The 18,356-nt window shown below is 36.8% G+C and overlaps 1 protein-coding gene across 5 annotated transcripts in view; it reads left to right on the forward strand.

The window, feature by feature from the left end:
• UIMC1 (ubiquitin interaction motif containing 1) overlaps positions 1 to 18,356 on the forward strand; it is a 140,374-nt gene that overhangs the window by 76,170 nt on the left and 45,848 nt on the right. For 4 of the 5 annotated variants that reach the window (XM_057728363.1, XM_057728354.1, XM_057728380.1 and 1 more), the window contains 5 exons: positions 426 to 531; positions 859 to 1,592; positions 8,234 to 8,298; positions 10,331 to 10,407; positions 15,482 to 15,582. In XM_057728363.1, coding sequence (XP_057584346.1) covers positions 426 to 531; positions 859 to 1,592; positions 8,234 to 8,298; positions 10,331 to 10,407; positions 15,482 to 15,582 — 1,083 coding nt within the window. The remainder of the gene's footprint in view (positions 1 to 425; positions 532 to 858; positions 1,593 to 8,233; positions 8,299 to 10,330; positions 10,408 to 15,481; positions 15,583 to 18,356) is intronic. The other variant, XM_057728388.1, reaches the window with a different exon arrangement.

Raw genomic sequence — 18,356 nt, forward strand, 5'->3', positions numbered from 1 at the left:
GGAGCAAGATAAGGTGCTTTACTTCCCCTGTTTTGTGGGGTGAGCAAAGGGAATGAACCAGAGGTGGGTTATGGAGAGAAAAAAGGAGCAGTCTTAAAATTTTTCAAATAATATTAAATTGTGATTTGAATATGTGTAATTGAAATTATCTTAAATGTGAAAGATATTTGTCAGTGGCAGATCCTGAGCCATTCTTTATGCCATTCACATCTCTATATTAGAAAAGAGTTTAGTGACCTAGTACAGCACTTCTCACATAGTAGGCGTGCAGTATGTGTTGTGGAATTCGTTTGAATTGAGCATCTGCATTTTGGAGAGGAGAATCTCTTAGGGACAGTGGACTCCTCTTTTTGTCCTTCCTGTGACCCTTTATGTATAGCTATCTTAATAATAAACCTGGTGTGGTGTGGGATCACTTGTTTCAGAGTTGCCGGCCTTCTGATGCTTCTGCCACCAGATCTCGACCTCTGGCCACTGAACCATCTTCACAGTCCCACCAAGAGAAAACCACAGACTCTGGGACCACTGAAGGCATGTCTCCCTGTTCTGGCTCCTTCTTCTCATCAAGGATAAGCATATCACAGAGATACCATGCTGAGAGTAGATATACAGAAATGTCCAGAATCCCTTTGATGGTATTAAAGAGGTTAAGTATTAAAGAGGTTAAATCAGAGGGTAGTTGAGATCTCACTAATATCCAGCATACTTTTATTTTCAAGGAAAAGCCAACTTTTGGTTAAACCCAAAGAAGAGCCTTTTTAACCCACATTATGTAATTCTTGATAAGTGATAACTTACCGAGCCCTCTTAATAAAAAATGGTTTGTCCTTAGCCCTACTTTTTCTCAAATACCTACAGGCATATGGCAGCTGGTACCTCCATCACTGTTTAAAGGCTCACATATCAGTCAGGGAAACGAGTCTGAGGAAAGAGAGGAGCCTTGGGACCACACTGAAAACACTGAAGAGGAGCCGGTCTCTGGCAGCTCAGGAAGCTGGGACCAGTCAAGCCAGCCAGTGTTTGAGAATGAAAACGTTAAATGTTTTGACAGATGTACTGGCCACTTGGCTGAGCACACACAGTGTGGGAAGCCACAGGAAAGTACTGGGAGGGGTTGTGCTTTTCACAAAGCTGCCCAGGGTAGGGGGGACACATCTAAGCACTGTCTGCCTACCCCAGCAGATGCCAGAGGTCTCCAGGACATTGAGAACACTGTGCACTACTTCTGGGGTATTCCATTCTGCCCTGCTGGAATAGACCCTAACCAATATACCAAGGTCATTCTCTGCCAGTTGGAGGTTTATCAAAAGAGCCTGAAAATGGCTCAGAGGCAGCTCTTAAAAAAAAAAGGGTTTGGGGAACCAGTGTTACCTAGACCTCCTTCTCTGATCCAGAGTGAATGCCAAGGAGATCAGGCTAGTGGAAAAAATGAAGGCATCTCAGAAGATACGGGAGATGAAGACAAAGAGGAGAGGCAGGAGTCTAGGGCATCTGTTTGGCACTCAAAAACCAAGGATTTCCAAGAAAGCCCAATTAAAAGCTTGAAAGAGAAACTTTTGTTGGAGGAAGAACCAACAACCAGTCATGGTCAGGTAAGGGTCAGTGATGCTGTGATTAAGGATGATTAAACAAGGATTATTTTAGCTGTCTGTTCTTTTTGTGTCCCCGCCCCCTCGCCATTTTTAAAGTAACTATGGTAACTATGCTCACTATGGATAAGTAGGAAAGTACAGAATAGCGTAAAGAAGAAAAAATTGCCCATAATCGCAGCACCAAGAGGCAATCATTATTATTTCTGTACGTATAAAAGTATTTTTTTCTTTTAAATTTTTCAACAGAATGAAGACTCTTCTGTATAAATTTTGTTCCTTTCCCCTGTTTAATAGCTTATCTTATTAGATCTTTTCCTGTTTATTATGTATATTTGAAAACATATCAGATGGATATATCTTTGTTTGTTTATTGGCTGTGTCTGGTATTAGTTGTGGCATGTGGGATCTTTTGTTGCTTTGCGCGGGCTTCTCTCTAGTTGTAGCATGCGGATTTTCTCTTCTCTAGTTGTGATGCACAGTCTTCAGGGTGCGTGGGCTCTGTAGTTTGTTGCACACAGGCTCTCTAGTTGAGGTGCGCAAGCTCAGTAGTTGTGACACATGGGCTTAGTTGCCCTGCAGCCTGTGGGATCTTAGTTCCCTGGCCAGGGATCGAACCCACTTCCCCTGCATTGGAAGGTGGATTCTTTACCACTGGACCACCAGGGAAGTCCCTTATTTTTTGTTTTAAAATATGTATTTCTAAAAAGTTAAGTTTTTGAATATGTAATGATGTTCAGCTGGCTCAAAATTCAAAAAGATATAAATAAAAAGTTTGTCTCCTATCCCTATCCCCAGCCAACCAGTTCTCCCTGGAGTCAACATTTATTACTAGTTTCTAGTGTGTCCTTCTGAGGTATTTCGTGTAGTAGAAGCAAATGTGTGAAAATACTCTTTTCCTCACTTTTTACACAGCTGATAGCATACTCCACATTATTCTGCACCTTGCTTTTTTCATTTACTATCTCTATGAGATCACTCCATAACAGTACATAAAGAATTTCTTCTTTTTTGGTGGGGGGGGGATGTATAATACATCATGTATGAGTTTATCTAGTGCACGTATTGGTAGACATTTAGGTTGTTTCCAAAATATTACTGTTACAAACACTACTGAAGTGATTATTACTCTTTTTTTTTTTTTTAATTGGAAGAAGATTATTACTCTTGTGTAGATGTTTCATCTACATGGGAAATTTTGTAGATAACTTCTTGTTGATGTAATGGTGGATCAAAGTATATATGTATTTACAGTTTTGTTAGCTGTTCCTAAATTGCCTTCTGTAGAGGTTGTATGAGTATCGGCTTCCCCATACCCATACCAATACAGTATTATCAGGACTTCTTGATCTTTGCCAATCTGAGAGATGAAACACAGTTTTACAGTGTTCTTAATTTGCATTTTTCTCGTGTGTAGTTGAGACCCATTTGTATTTCCTTTTCTGTCTGTTTAGATCTTATGGGCATTTTTCTTTCACGATAATCTATTTTCTTAGTGGTTTGTAGGCACCCTTTATGTGTTAGGGGAAGTGGTTCTTTGTGACAGGAAGTGCAGATAGTTTCCCAGTTTATTTTTTCCTTCACATAATGGTGTATTTCTGATTTTGCTTGTGGTGATTTTCAGTAATTTACTGTAAATAATTCCCTGTTTTGGGACATTTAGGTTGCTTTTTAAATCTTTTTCTGAGATATCTAGATTATATTATATAGATATATAGATTGTATATATAATACAGTAAGCTTATATTCTATTTTTCTATTTTTTCTCAGTATTATAAAAACAATCATAATTACAAATTCTTTATAAACTAATTTTCAAGAGTATTGTTTTATTACTGTAATTTTTTTTGTTGCTGTTTCTCCTATTGGACTCTGAGTTTTTGGTTTTGTTTTGCTGTTATCCTATTTGTTCTGTCTCATTTATAAGGGTTCAAGAAATGAGAAATTTCATAGCATTGTATAGAGAGCATGGATTTGGAGTTTGAATTTTGACTTTAGTGTTTTAGTAACTTTGCCTTTGAGAAAGCCATTTAGCCTCTGAATCTCAGTTTAAAAACATCTGTAAACATCTGTAAAATGGGAGTAGTAATTCATATCTTTCAGTAGTTTTAATAATTAAAGTGAATCATGTAAATGTCTAATATAATGCTTAGGCAATTATAGCCACTCAATAAACGATAGTTTTCTCTAAGGGACCAGAAAGTTATTCTTTGAGAATGTGAATGGGAGCCTTCCCATAGCAACCTTCTTCATCCACATTCTAGAAAGATAGCTGTGTGGGAAGAGAAAGCATTTTTCTTAACAGTTCTTCTAGTGACTTGCCTCTTTTGAAAAGGAGAGTTAGGTTATGCTTATGATAATGTTTTGTTTGTTCATGGCATTTCAGAGATGCTTCCTCTTAAAAGAATAAATTAACTCCATGGAGTGAACACTTAATGATTTACTGTAATTCAAGTTGTTAGCTTGAAAGATCCCAGGGGCCAGAGTTCTAGAGCATAGACTTGTGTCAGGTTCTGAAGTTTGAAAGCAGTGCCTTTAGAATAGGCTGGAAGTGGTTAGAACCTAGTGGCTGGCCTTATTAGATTGAAGCTCTCCAACTTCATGAACAGGCCACCATATACTATACATAGTATTATTATTATTATTTTAAAAGTATTTTATTTATTTATTTATTTGGTTGCACCAGGTCTTGGTTGCAGGAGGTAGGCTTCTTAGTTGTAGCTCGCCAGCTCCTTAGTTGTGGCTCACTGGCTTCTTAGTTGTGGCATGTGAACTCTTAGTTGCAGCATGAGTGTGGGGTCTAGTTCCCTGACCAGGGACTGAACCTGGGCCTCCTGCATTGGGAGCTCGGAGTCTTAACCACTGCACCACCAGGGAAGTCCCCATAGTGTTATTAATTGGTACTGTTTGGCTACAGCAAACCAAATCAAGCTAGCCTAATTAAAAAGAGGACTTTTATCATAAGGAAATAGGGTGCCTCATAAATTCTAAAACAGGATGGTGAACCAAGCCTGGAAAAGGCACTAGGTCTAGAAAATTCGTCTGTGTCTCATAGTTATATTGTATCTGCTTCATTTTCCTCTCTGCAAACTGGCTTCCTTTGCTTCTCTGTTTCATGTGGTAGGTGGAAGACATTGATCCTGCAGTTCCCCAAGGTAAAAACAGGTTACAGGAGATTTATTCTGTCCCAATTCCGACTTCAAATTTCTAGGAAATGACTTAATGGCCCATTTGTAGTTAGTAGCCCTCCCCTGTCCAGTTGTTTGTGGCCCAAAGAGGGTATGTTCCAAACTGTACAAATGGCTGTGAGCCCACTGCTATACTGCAGTGCGAGGCGCTGAGGAACAGTCCTCAGTAAAAGGAGACCAGGTAGACAGCCTAGTAAATATTCAGTTTAGTCATTAACATTAATTTTAGATATCACTTAGAACTATTGAAAAATGCCAAAAAATGTAAAGAACGAAGTTGGAAGTATCCACAGTCCTACCATCCAGTGATATATCTTCATCTTTTTTTCTATAACTATTTTTTTGTATGATTTAGATCATATTACTATATTTTCATATTTTTAAGTTAACATTATGTAAACATTTTCTTATAATGTTAAAATTATTCATAGATCTCATTTTTAATGACTATAATATTTTAGCTTATGAGTTTACCATTATTTAAATCATTTTCCTATTTCTGGGTATTTCAGTTGTGATTAACATCTTTCTAAGGAAAACTTTTATTTATTTAAAATTAGTGTCTTTAAGGGACTTCCTAGGTGGCGCAGTGGTTAAAATTAGTGTCTTTAGAGACAGGGAGCCAGAAAAATGCTGGATTAAAAGAGTTATGACCATTAAAAAAAAAAAAGACCTGCTGTTTACTGCTAAATTGCTTTTAGGAAAGGTGGTTCAAATTTGTGCTCTTTCCTTCCAGCAGTGTATGAGAATGCCTGGTTCACTGCAGCCTTGCTGATGTAGAATAGTGTCTTTAAAACACAAAACAGAGAGAAATCAACTTAATTTTATAGACAAATAATGAAAGTCTTACAATTGTAATTTCATGTCTTATCTTGGTCTTTTGCTTTCAGGAACTGTGGGTAGAAAGAATTTATGTGTTTGTTAAACATTTTCTGTTGATTATGGCTTTGCTGGAACTGCCCACATTTGAGACTCCTTGGTTTGATGGAGAGAGCAAGAAAGTCCCAGAAACAGGGACTCAGAAGAAAAATGTTCATCCTTGGGCAAATTGCTTAGTCTATATGAAGGTTATAAAACCTTTGCATAGACTAAGCAATTTGGATCAGGTGATAACTGGTTTCTGGCATCACTGCAATTATAGGGAAGTTGTTAATGAAGATGGAGAGGTCATCTTGATGGCTGTGCAGCAGGGAGATGAGGGTTATTATATTGATATGGTCACTACTTTTCAGGGTCTGAACCTTAATTTTTCAGTCCAGGTACTGGAATTTCTTTCCCAGAAAGGATCAGATTGTGTGGGAATGTGAGAATTGACTTTGACTAACCAAATTTCAAACAGGTATGTATATCAAATATCAGTTTGTTAATTTATTATGGACAAGAGACATTTTCATTGATCGGAATACTCAGGTCTACCATCATACCTTTTTCTAGGCTGGAGGAATCTGGAAGGCTGAAATAATCAGAAAATGGAAATTTTAAGGGGTGATTCAACTAGTCTTTGGAAAGACCTGATAAGCTACTAGTGCCTACAACAGAGGACATTTCTTAGATGATCAAATGATGTGTCTGTTCACTTTCATTTGCAGACTGTGGTGTTGAAGACACTACTTGATTCTGGGTCTTTGGATTTTTCTTTTTTAGATTTGTTGCAAACTGTCCCTTTTACATTAACATATTATTTGTTCAGGCAGAGTGCAACGTCTTGATTAGGCCACAGCTTCCTTAGTGAAAGTTACATTCCTGTCATGCTTCTCTGTTCACCTTGATTAGACTTGGATATTCTAATCAAATTTTGTTTCCCTTTTTTGCTTTGTTATTTTCACATTCTGGAAGAACCTTACTTTACTCCTGTGTTTAGATTACTGCTGTTGAGGTATAAGTTTAGTAATTGAAAATGATTTATTGAAATGAAGACAGTCTTGGGATTCTGTGTTGAAATGGTTAGGAAGAAGATCATTTGAGTAAGCAACGTAACTGTAGTGGTTAGAGCATGGATTTTGGAGTCAGAAAGGTCCAAGCTCCACTTTGAACAGCTCTATGATTTTGGGAAGAGTATTTAACCTGTCACAGTTTCACTTTCCTCACTTCTAAAATAATTTAATAGCGTCTACCTTAGAAGTTTCTTATGAGGATTAAAGGAGATAATACATGTACAGTGATCAGCATAGGCCTGGCACGTAATAGGTGTACAATAATTTTTTTTAAAAAAATTACGCCAGGAAAGGTAGAGGTATACTTTAGCCTAAGGTAGAGGGGGAGGTATCACATAACATATTAGTTAGTACCTTGTTTGCTTCTGAAGAAGTTAACTTCTGAAGAAGTTAGTCATTCTAACAAGGTAAAATTCTATTAAATGGACACCAGGTGTCAGTATTTACCTTCTATTTTGTTTAATTTTTTTTGAGATAATAGGTATAAAACAGTATTTTGTCACACTGAGTTCAAACAGATAGTCAGGTGAAGTATTTATTGCTGTTGTATTTTAGTCCTTTTGACAGTTTTGTTCAACCCTCATTTTTCATGATGACTACCTTCTTAATCATTGTACAGCTTTATCTTCCCTTTGACTGAAGGCTCATCTAAGCTATTCCTGTTTTTTAGTATATTTCATCATTTACTTGAGTGGTAGAGAGGTGCCTAACTTGTTTAACTTATTTATATCCTGTTAGGAGACCCTGAAAATTTCAGCCTGTAACTTTACCAGCTGAAGCCTCACAACCCAGGCACATCCTCAGAAGTACCCCTAAGTCAGCTATAGCTGCTTTTTCCACACTCTTCTGTGCACCTGCATTTAACGAGTTAACATTTGCATCAATTCTACTGTTAATCAAAGGAAATAATTTTTCCTTATCCAGTCCTGATTTGTTACATTTCTTAAAAGATATTTTTGTAGCCAGATATTAAAACCGTAGTGGCAGATTTTTAGCAAAGGGAATCTTTATAACCTTTTCTTTTGGATAGCCTATGTTATGACTTGGTTGTGCCAAGAGAGACTTCTTTCCACTGAAGACTGAACTTTTCTCTGTATTTCTTCCTTCTACAACAAAAGCTTCATAATTGCTTTTCTGAACTCATAATTCACTTGAGTCACCAATTAATATTTATATGTATTTTACACAGTGTATCGTGTATATTATCTTGTTTAATTCTCACAATAACACTGTGACGCAGTTGTTATTGTTAATACTATTTTAAGATTGAGGAAACAGATTCAGATGTGACTTATTCAAGATTACAAAGTTAATAGGTGACTCACCCATGATTCAAATTCCAGTGTTCTGACTCTACAGAATATGTTCTTTTTACTTAAACTCACTGACTTATGTAAGATGTTTTATTCTTATTACTAACTGCTGAGTGATAATGTTGAACAATTAAAAAAATTTTTTTAAAAGGAAGAGAAACCAGTTTGTCTATACCTGTATGTTTAGGATGTTACATATTTCTTTGCAGTCTTCCCAAGGGCTGTGTGTTGAAGAAACTTCTGAAGAAGGGAATTCCGTACCTGCCTCACAGAGGTAAGAGTATATGTTATCATGGGTCTGAATTCTCCCCTGATAGTACCAGAATAAAAGAGATGGACCACATGAGTGAGACTGCGTGGGAACAGCTTGCCCAGGGACCTTTTAGCTCTTTTATACACACAGCCTAGGAGAAATCTTTATCTCCCAGTTCTCAAATATGCATCTTATAGAGCCTAGAATATTAGAGTGGAAGAAATCTTAGAGGTTTACTTGTCTAATCCAACCATCTTGGCACAGATTTCATCTATGCTGTTCCTGAAAAGTGGTTACATCCTGCTACTCTATTAACTAACTACACTAGCTTCCTATGCCTATAAGAAGGCTCTAGGCTGATATCTTTATGGTCCTTCTAGTCCTTTCTCCCCTTTCTCCCTTTGTTCCCTCTGCTTATGCTTATTTTATCTGCATATCCAAACCATACACATCTTTTAAATCTGCTCTTAAGATTTACATCTTTGAAGCCTTTATGTTTTTCAGGCCACACAGAACCTGTATCACCCTCACTCCCTGTCCTATGCCATTTTTAATCTGATTTTATCTCATCTTTCCTTAAATGGTTGTATTTGTATTACCTCCTCAGTTATTCTTGATGGGTTGATTGATGGGGTTACCTTCTTAAATCTTCTCACTTTGATAATATGTAGAGGTTGATTGGTTACAAACTGCACTAGATCAGGCTTCCAGTTACTTTTCCCTTTTATTGGTAGTTGACCTTTGGGGATTACTCAAGAGCTTAATTTTGTGTTAACCGACCTTTGTCTCCCAAACAGAAGTTGAGGCCCAACTGCCATTTGCCATTTTGTGATTTAGTTGGTGTTCTTAGACTTTTGGTTAAGTTTATCTGAGCTAAAGAATATTGCTTTGGTTTGATTCTTCTGCTGTTAAGACAGTTTTGGAAGTGGTTTTTGCTGGAGTAGGCCTTCTGCTTCCTGCAGGCCTCTTTGCTTTGTTGTGGTAAGCCTTCTGCAGAGCAGATGTAGGTTTTAATAAATGATTATATGCTTTGTCACCAGGAGAGAGTTGGAATTGCAGGCAGTGTGGTTTGACTTCAAATTGATTAGCTCATTTTATAAATGTCAGCAAATTGTTTTGTGATGGACCCTTTGAATAGAGCTCTAATGTTACATGCAGAATAAACATATCTAGCTTAGGTTTATAACAAATGCTCTGAGATGTTTTATTTAGAGGGAGAAATCACTTGTGGTTTCCTATCAGGATTTAGTTATTTATCATGAGTCAGTGGTGGTTATTCTCTCTTCACTGTGGTTCTTGGTTGATGTGAGGATTTGTGTTCTTACGCGTTCTCTTGCATACTTGATCAAACTAATCGTAAAGCTCTGTGAAGCATGAGGGGGCTAGCTCAGATGCTTAGATCTCTCAGCCATGTGTTCCTGTGTCAGGGAGAGATTGCACTCCACGAACAGGCAGGGTAAACCAGAAGGTTGGATGAGGGGAGCCATTCATAATTACATTTTTTTCATAAGAGATATTCAACTTGGTTGGGCAGATTTTTGCTGTAGGGCAGTTTGGAATTGTATCTTATTTTTGTTGCTTGGAGAGTCATATTTTGAGATAAAGAGGAAATTTAACTGCAAGGTGAGGGAAAAGCTGTTGTGTTGTCAGGAGAATCTTCATATCTTCTGAGTTTACAAATTTATAGCTTTCAGAATGCTGAGATGGAGGCTGTAAAACACTTTTGACATCCTTATGTTGGAGTGGATTTTTTTTGTCTTCTGTGGTGTGCATAGATAGTCCTTACCCTTCAATCTTCCTTTGTGAAGCCTCCAGAAAACTGTTCTTTTCATTCAGTGTTTTCACTGGAACCAAAGTTGCAAGGATATTTATTTTCCCTATTTTTGGCTTGGAGTTTTCACTACTGATTCCTTGCTTCCCTGTTGTGCTTTTGTGGTATTGGACAGCAGGTATCAGATTATCTGTGGCATTGTGAATGACTAACCATTGCTTTTGGCCCTATGTTCTGATTTATTTTACTGGGAATTCACTTGGGGTTTGGTTGTTTTTTCAGCGTTGCTGCTTTGACCAGTAAGAGAGGCTCAGTCCTTATGCCAGAGAGTTCTGCAGAGGAAATCACTGTGTGTCCTGGTAAGTACCCCACTGTGATTTTACTAGTTTCTGATCCGTAGCTATATACCTTTTTGTGCCTATTAATTTTTCTGACTTCCAACCCACTCTCAGGAGATTTATGTGTGATTGATGTGTGTGTCCACACACACACATACATGTATACTTACACACTTTTTTGATGGACGTTGGCTCTGCTTCTCACCTTTTCTCTTCTTAGAGATATTTTAGTTTGAAAGTAGCATGGCTCTTTTGTCTGCTTGTTTGCTTCTAGCCTCATCAGAGATGGCAGCAAAACATTAAGGATAGCATTTTTAACCCTACATTCAGAGGCAAGAGGACTTATGTTTTGGTTTATGGGTTCTCAGAGTGCGTTGTCCTCCATCTGTCTGTCTTTAAGCAGTTTATTCCCTGAGGCTTTTACTAGTTAGTTTTATATTGCCATTCATAGGGTGTGTTGCATAGGGAGTCCAGAAATTAAATTTTGTGCGCAGTTCTGTCATTGACTTATTTTTAATCTCAGAACAGATACTTAACCTGGTTAGGTATCATACTTTGCTTTTTGTTAACAGTAGTGATGAGTAGACACATGTCAATACTTTGTTTAAAGTATGAGAGATGTTCATTGAAAGCTGAATGTGAATAGGTTTTGATATACAAAATAATTTAAAATGAACTAAGATATTCATTATCTAAGAGAACTCTTGAGTTGAATCATTGTATAATATGAAGAATTATTTTGTGATATGAACCACTACTTTCTAAGGAATTTGTTTTAGCTTATACATATATTTTTGGCTTTTCTTAAATGTGGGGCCTAATATATAATCAATAACCTCATTCATGTGAGATTGGGAAACTTCCTCTCAATGTTTAAACTACTTGGGCGGCAAGTGTTGGACAAATGTTACCATAAGTCATATTTAGTTTTCCCTTAGGTTACATATAACCTGTCGGGGTCAGGGAGACTTGTAGTTTTCTTATTTTGGTTTCTTTCAAGTTTTCTTTCCCACAGAGACTCATAATTAGTTTACACATTAGTCTAGGAAAGTCTTGTAACTATTTTTAAACAATTGGCAGCATACTGTAAAGGTCTTTCTTTACTTATTTTTGAAGTTTAACTATTTTAAAAAATATTTATTTATTTATTTATGTATTTATGTATTTATTTATTTATGGCTGTGTTGAATCTTTGCTGCTGCTTGTGGGCTTTCTCTAGTTGCGGCAAGCAGGGGCTACTCTTTGTTGTGGTGTTTGGGCTTCTCATTGCGGAGCATAGGCTCTAGGTGCACGGGCTTCAGTAGCTGTGGCACATTGGCTCAGTAGTTGTGGTGCATGGGCTTAGTTGCTCCGCAGCACGTGGGATCTTTCCGGCCCAGGGCTCGAACCCATGTCCCCTGCATTGGCAGATGGATTCTTAACCACTGTGCCACTAGGGAAGTCCAACTATGTTGTTTTTATTGAAAGTGGTTTCTTAATTCATTTTTTAATTTATTTGGATTGCTGCCTAATGATACCCACTAACTGACCCCGCTTCCAAATGCTGTGATTTTGGCAGGAGCTCTCAGGAATGTTGTATTATTTTTGTGAAAAGATAGCATTACTCCCTCTCCATCTGGGACTGCTGGCTTATGCCATCATGCTGGGAAGTCACTCAGTAAGTTTAGAATGATGGCATGTGACATCACCCTGAGATCTTGTAGGAGGAACTTGCAAATACAATAATATCAAAATTCCTAATGAGAGAAAAGTTAATGAAAGAGAAAGAATCAAGCCCTTCATCACTGAGGTTAGGTAACTTTTGTGATCATGACTTGCTGCTATTAGCCTGTTACTTAAGTCCAACTGTTTGCTGATATAGACCACTTCTAAATGAGATCGCAAAAGGTTTCCTTAACATCACTGTTCCTTTTGCTAAGAAAGTATAACTACTCCATGAAGCCAGAGTCTCTTTAATTTAGTGGCTTAAAGACTTAAACATAAGACATGACACCATAAAACTCCTAGAAGGGATCATAGGCAAAATGTTCTCTGACATAAATTGTACCAGTATTTTTTTAGGTCAGTCTCCCAAGACAATAGAAATAAAAACAAAAATAAACAAATGGGACCTAATCAAACTTAGAAGCTCTTGCACAGCAAAGGAAACCAATAAACAAAATGAGAAGACAACCAACAGAATGGGAAAAAATATTTGCAAATGATACAACTGACAAAGACTTAATTTCCAAAATATACAAACAGCTTATACAACTCAACAACAAAAAAACAACCCAGTTGAAAAATGAGCAGAAGACCTAAATAAACATTTCTCCAAAGAAGAAAGAAATACAGATGGCCAGTAGGCACATGAAGCTCAACATTGCTAATTTTCAGAGAAATGCAAATCAAAACTATGATGAGGTACCACCTCACTCTGGTCAGAATAGCCATCATTAAAAAGTCTACAAATAAATGCTGGAGAGGGTGTAGAGAAAAGGGAGGGAGTGTCAGTTGGTGCAGCTGCGATGGAAAATAGTATGGAGTTTCCTCAAAAAACTAAAAATTAGAGTTACCATATGATCCAGCAATCCCGCTTCTGGCTGTATATCCAGACCAAACTATAATTCAAAAAGATGGATGCACCCATGTGTTCATAGCAGCGCTATTCACAGTAGCCAAGACATGGAAGCAACCTAAATGTCCATCAACAGATGGATGGAGAAAGAAGACGTGGTACCTATATACAGTGGAATACTACTCAGCCATGAAAAAGAAGGAAATAATACCACTTGCAGCAACATGGAAGGAACTAGAGATTATCATACTAAGTGAAGTAAGTGAGAAAGAGAAAGATAAATACTGTATGATATCACTTATATGTGGAATCTAAAATATGACATAAATGAACCTACCGACAAAACAGAAACACACTTACAAACATAGAGAACAGGGGGTTGCCAAGGGGGAGGGAGTGGGGGAGGGATGGAACAGGAGGTTTGGGTTAGTAGATGCAAACTATTATATATAGAATGGATAAACAACAGATTCCTACTGCATAGCACATGGAACTATATTCAGTATCCTGTGAAAAACCATAATGGAAAAGAATATAAAAAAGAATGTATATATACATGAGGGTGTCAAAAATTATCTGTACTCTGGGTGTAGAATTTATAGAAGTTTTAATATAATCAGAGTGTGGATAGTTTCTGACTCACCTGCGTATGTGTAACTGAATCACTTTGCTGTATAGCAGAAATTAACACATTGTAAATCAACTATACTTCAATAAAAAAAAATAAAATATATAATTTAGAAGCTATATATAAAAATTTGTCCTAAGTGGGTGAAACACAGATTGAGTATAGTAGGCTACCTTACCTATTTTGTTTTGTCTCGTATTTCCAGCAGTTCCAGGGGTCTGATATTTAAAATTATAACAGCATCCTGGTGAAGAGGCAGGATTGCAGCCTTATGACCACAATGTGCATGATGCTTACATTATTTCTATGAAGCTAGTGTCCTCTTAATTTGTCTCTATAGTTGAACATTTCAGCCATTCAGAGAAAGCTTAATTAAAGACTTTTTATTGTTACAGTGTGCAAGCAGTGAGCAACTCTTATTTTCTAACAGACTACGTATTTTCTTTTGGGTTGTATTTCTTAGGGACCCTTGACAAAGAAGATGCTGAAGTTTATACACTATAAGTCTTTTTCCAACGAGGTGGTAAAATCTTTGTGTGTATCCAGTTTTCAAAAAATTATTATGTATTAAAATACAGTTAACACTAGAAAAGTGTATAATCATTCTTTGATGATTGAGAAGATATGTCAGTACCTTTCTGGTATACTATTTGCCCAACATTGGCCGCTCATTGTATTTGTGAAGCACATAAATGTAATACCTGTTAGATGTATATAGTGTGTATAGTGTAGGTAACAGAGAACTTACTGGATTTTGTTCTCAGATAAATTTCTTTTCTAGATTTACTGTCCTTTTTGGAAATATTGTTACTGTTCTTTTGTTATACCAAGTGATAGGTGTCTAGACCAGAAGTTGGCAAACTTTTTACATAAAAGACTAAATAATAAATATTTTAGGATTGTGCGCCAGTCTGTTGAAACTACTCAACTCTGCTGTTTTAATTAAAGAGCAACCATAGACAATATAAAGAAGGAGTGTGGCTGTGTTCCAATAAAACTTTATTTTCAAAAGCAGGCAACTGGCCCTATTTGGCCCATGAGCTATAGTTTGCTGACCCCTAAACTAGACCGTGAGGGACCCCATCTTACATCTCCATATTGCTAGTGGCCTGTACAGAGCCTGGAACTTCTTCCATAAATATTTGTTGCATTAATGTTGAATGAACAAATGCTGCTAAAAGAATAATTAAGGAGAGGCATATCTTTGTTGAGAATATTTTTATTTCTGCTTCCAATTTTTGTCTTCTCTAATCATCCCTCTAACCTCAGAATTAGCATTGGCAGTGTTTTTTCTGTCAAAATAGATATACTTTAAAAGCAGAACTATGCTGGAAAGAAGCCAAACGGATTAACTGTTGAATGGATAAACAAATTGTGATTTATCTATATAGCGGAATATTACTCAGCAGTAAAAAGGAATGAATTACTGGTATATGTAACAACATGGATGCTTCTCAAACACATTATGCTAAATTAGTCAGAGACAAAAGATGATACACTGTTATTTCATTGATGTGATATTCTAGAAAAGGCAAAACTCTAGGAACATAAAGTAGATTGGTCATTGCAAAGAGCCAAGTGGGAGGAGCATTGATTGCAAAGGGGTGCATGAGAACTTTTGGGGGTGCTAGAAATATTTTATATCTTGATGTGGTGGTGGTGATGTGGTATAAATGATACCATGTATACATCGTATACATTTGTCAAAACTCATCATACTGTATACTGAAAATTGGTGAATTCTGTTGTATGCAAATTATGCCTCAGTAAAGCTTTAAGAAGAAACAGACTTGATCTGTATTGCCGCTGCAGTATTATCATACCCCAAACATAAGGAAACAGGTGTTTGTTTTTTTAACTATGAAAATACAAAATGAAAATTAATGAAGTTTTAATTTTTTAAATTGCAGAGACACAGCTAAGTTCCCCTGAAACTTTTGACCTTGAAAAAGAAGGCTTTCCAGGTAGCAGAGAGACCCTGGATGAAGTAAGAATAATGACAGATAAGGAGGTGAATATTACTTATAATTTTTCTCAGTGTTTTCTTTCTACTGGTAGTCCTCTCTCTGATGCAGTATTGACCTTGGATGAAAAGATTTCGGTAACAGAGGGTTAGGCTTTTATCTCAGATTCTTAAAAATGAATTTAGCACTGTTTCTAAATATGAGGGCGGGTCAAAAATTATCTGCACTCTGGCTGTGCGGCCAGCAGGTATTAATATAACTGTAGTGCGGATAATTTTTGACTCATCCTCGTATAACAGTAGTTACCATTTCTTCAGTATTTTAATGTACTTTGTTATTTCTAGTATAGAGGGAGAAATGGAGGTTTAGAATATTTGAGTAATTTGTTCAAATTCAAACTGCTAATAATGGTAGAACCAGAATTTGAACACAGATTTGTCTCCAAAGTCCTGGAGTGTTTTCCATTATATACTAATAAGTAACAGAGATGAACAGTCTTGGAAAAAGTCACTACGTTTATATTATGACCTAACTTTCAGCCTTAATTTTGAGACATGATCAGAAATGCCAAATCAGCATAGGGGCATGATAAAATAGGCAAATCTCTATTTGCGCTATTACCTTCATGTGTCTGACATTAAACCATAAAGGTGATTGATACAAGTTCATACTTCTGATTAAGATTCAGTGTATGTTTTTCATATTGAGTCTGACAAAACAATTTAAATACCAAGATACCAAGAATAAAGAATTCAAAATCTTTAAATCTGTTGTTGTGAAAAGCAGTCTGAGAATTAAACTAGTTTTTCTGTGAAAATAAATTTTTTTTGTTATATATATGTATGTTATTTTATCCTGAGCAATTTAAAACTTCATTCTCTTATTCCTTTTTATACTCTAGGTGTTTTTGAAAACAGTTTTTATAGTAGAAGTTAGATCCCCTTCCTAGTTTCTGCACTGCAGGTAACTGGGTAGAAATTCTGCTTTCATGTGTCATGTACACTGTTCGGTTCCCTGGCACCTGATCTGTCACAGCTGACAGACCAAGATTCCCTGATGCCAGTGGTGTTAGGAAAGATGAGGATGCTGCCTGCATCAGAGCTACTGAGGACAGATCCTGCTAGATAGTGTCAAAATGGCCTCAGGTTCTTTTCCTAGGGAGGGACCAGAACCTTCTAAATGAGGATGGGGGAACAGAGTGTTATTAACATAGTTATCCTAACATGCAGAAGAAGCTCTGCAAGCCCTTAGTTAATCAGGGCTGGGTTACCTATCCGTGACTGCAAAGGAGACTGTTCTTTATTTGGTGTGAAAAGCATGAACCCTGTTTAGAAGTTTTATATGTTTGCAGCATGACACATGAAATGGATGGAATTGTATGGTCTTTTCCACATTGAATGCCCTCTTTTTGATGTTGCTGTTTGCTGATATCTGTGGATGTTCTAAACAGTCTTAGAAGTTTCCATTAAAAGAAGTTAGAGATACTGTAGTTTTTAAGTCATTGCACAATCACCAGTTACAAGTTACTTATTAGAAAGATAGAATCTGGGCATTTTATGTGCACAGTGATAGTATCATAATGGGTGTGGACTCTTGCCCTTGGAATCTGTGTATAGAGTCATTTGCCCTAAAATCTCTTGTTTATTAGAAGGTGGGTATGGTGTAGTGCAAGGAGTTTGAGCATTGGAATTAAAAGACATGGCTTTGAATCCCAGTCCCACCACCTTGGGCAAATTAATTAATTGTTTTATTCATTTATTTGGAAGATGTTATTGTTTGTGTACTGTGTGCCAGTCATTGTTTTAGAGTCTTGAGATACAAGGTAAATAAGAAAAAAAGAATCCCTGCCCTCAAAGGGACACATAAACAGATAATTATAAGGGACACATAAACAGATAATTATAATGTAGTATGACAAATGTAATGTTAGATGCCTAGGGCGTTAGGGGAGCATAGGAGAGGAATGCTTTTCTGAATTTCAGTACTTCATTTACAAAATGGAGACAAAAATAGCCTATTTTATTGGGTTGCTTTAAAGATTAAATTAGATAAAGAATATAAAACATAGCAGGGATTTGGCACAGGTAGAAATATGCATGTGGAACTGCTTTGTAATATATTGTGGCTGTTCAATGATATTAGCTTACTAATGACAGAGAATTGCTTAACTATTTGAGGTATTTGGAATAACCTTGCTGAAACTGTAGTCACTTTTGATTTCATGCAGTGGTCAGATTCCTTGGAAATAATGTTTTTGGAATATCGTGCCTGAGAGTTTCCCTTAGTTGGGGTCTTAAATAGTCCGTACTCAGAATAGTTAATAGACTTTATTCAGACACAAATACAGTTGACCCCTGAACAACAAGGGGGATTAGGGGTGCCAGCTCTTCCTGCAGTTGAAAATCCATGTATAATTTATAGCTGGCCCTTGGTAACTATGTTTTCTCCCTATCTGTGGTTCCATATCTGTGAATTCAGCTGACTGTAGATCATTTAGTACTGTAGTATTTACTATTGAAAAACATTGTGTATAAGTGGACCTGCACAATTGTAGTGAGTCTAGTCAATTGGTTTTTAAGTGAACTTTGTCTGTGGTAAGAGGGGAATGATCGAAACAGTTTTCTAAGCTACACATCAACCTGATGGGGAATGCGTGGGGGAGTTGGTGACTATAGGACATATTCTCATTTTCATTGGGTCCATTTCTTGAGATGAGGTTTCTTTTCAGGCCAGAAGGTAAAGGCCAGCCTTTAAGAGATCATGATTTGGTGTCCAAGTACCCCTTTTGAGAAATACATGTATAGTATTTTAAAAGTAGAAG

The sequence above is a fragment of the Hippopotamus amphibius genome, chromosome 1, assembly GCF_030028045.1.
Source record: "Hippopotamus amphibius kiboko isolate mHipAmp2 chromosome 1, mHipAmp2.hap2, whole genome shotgun sequence".
Lineage (NCBI taxonomy): Eukaryota > Metazoa > Chordata > Mammalia > Artiodactyla > Hippopotamidae > Hippopotamus > Hippopotamus amphibius.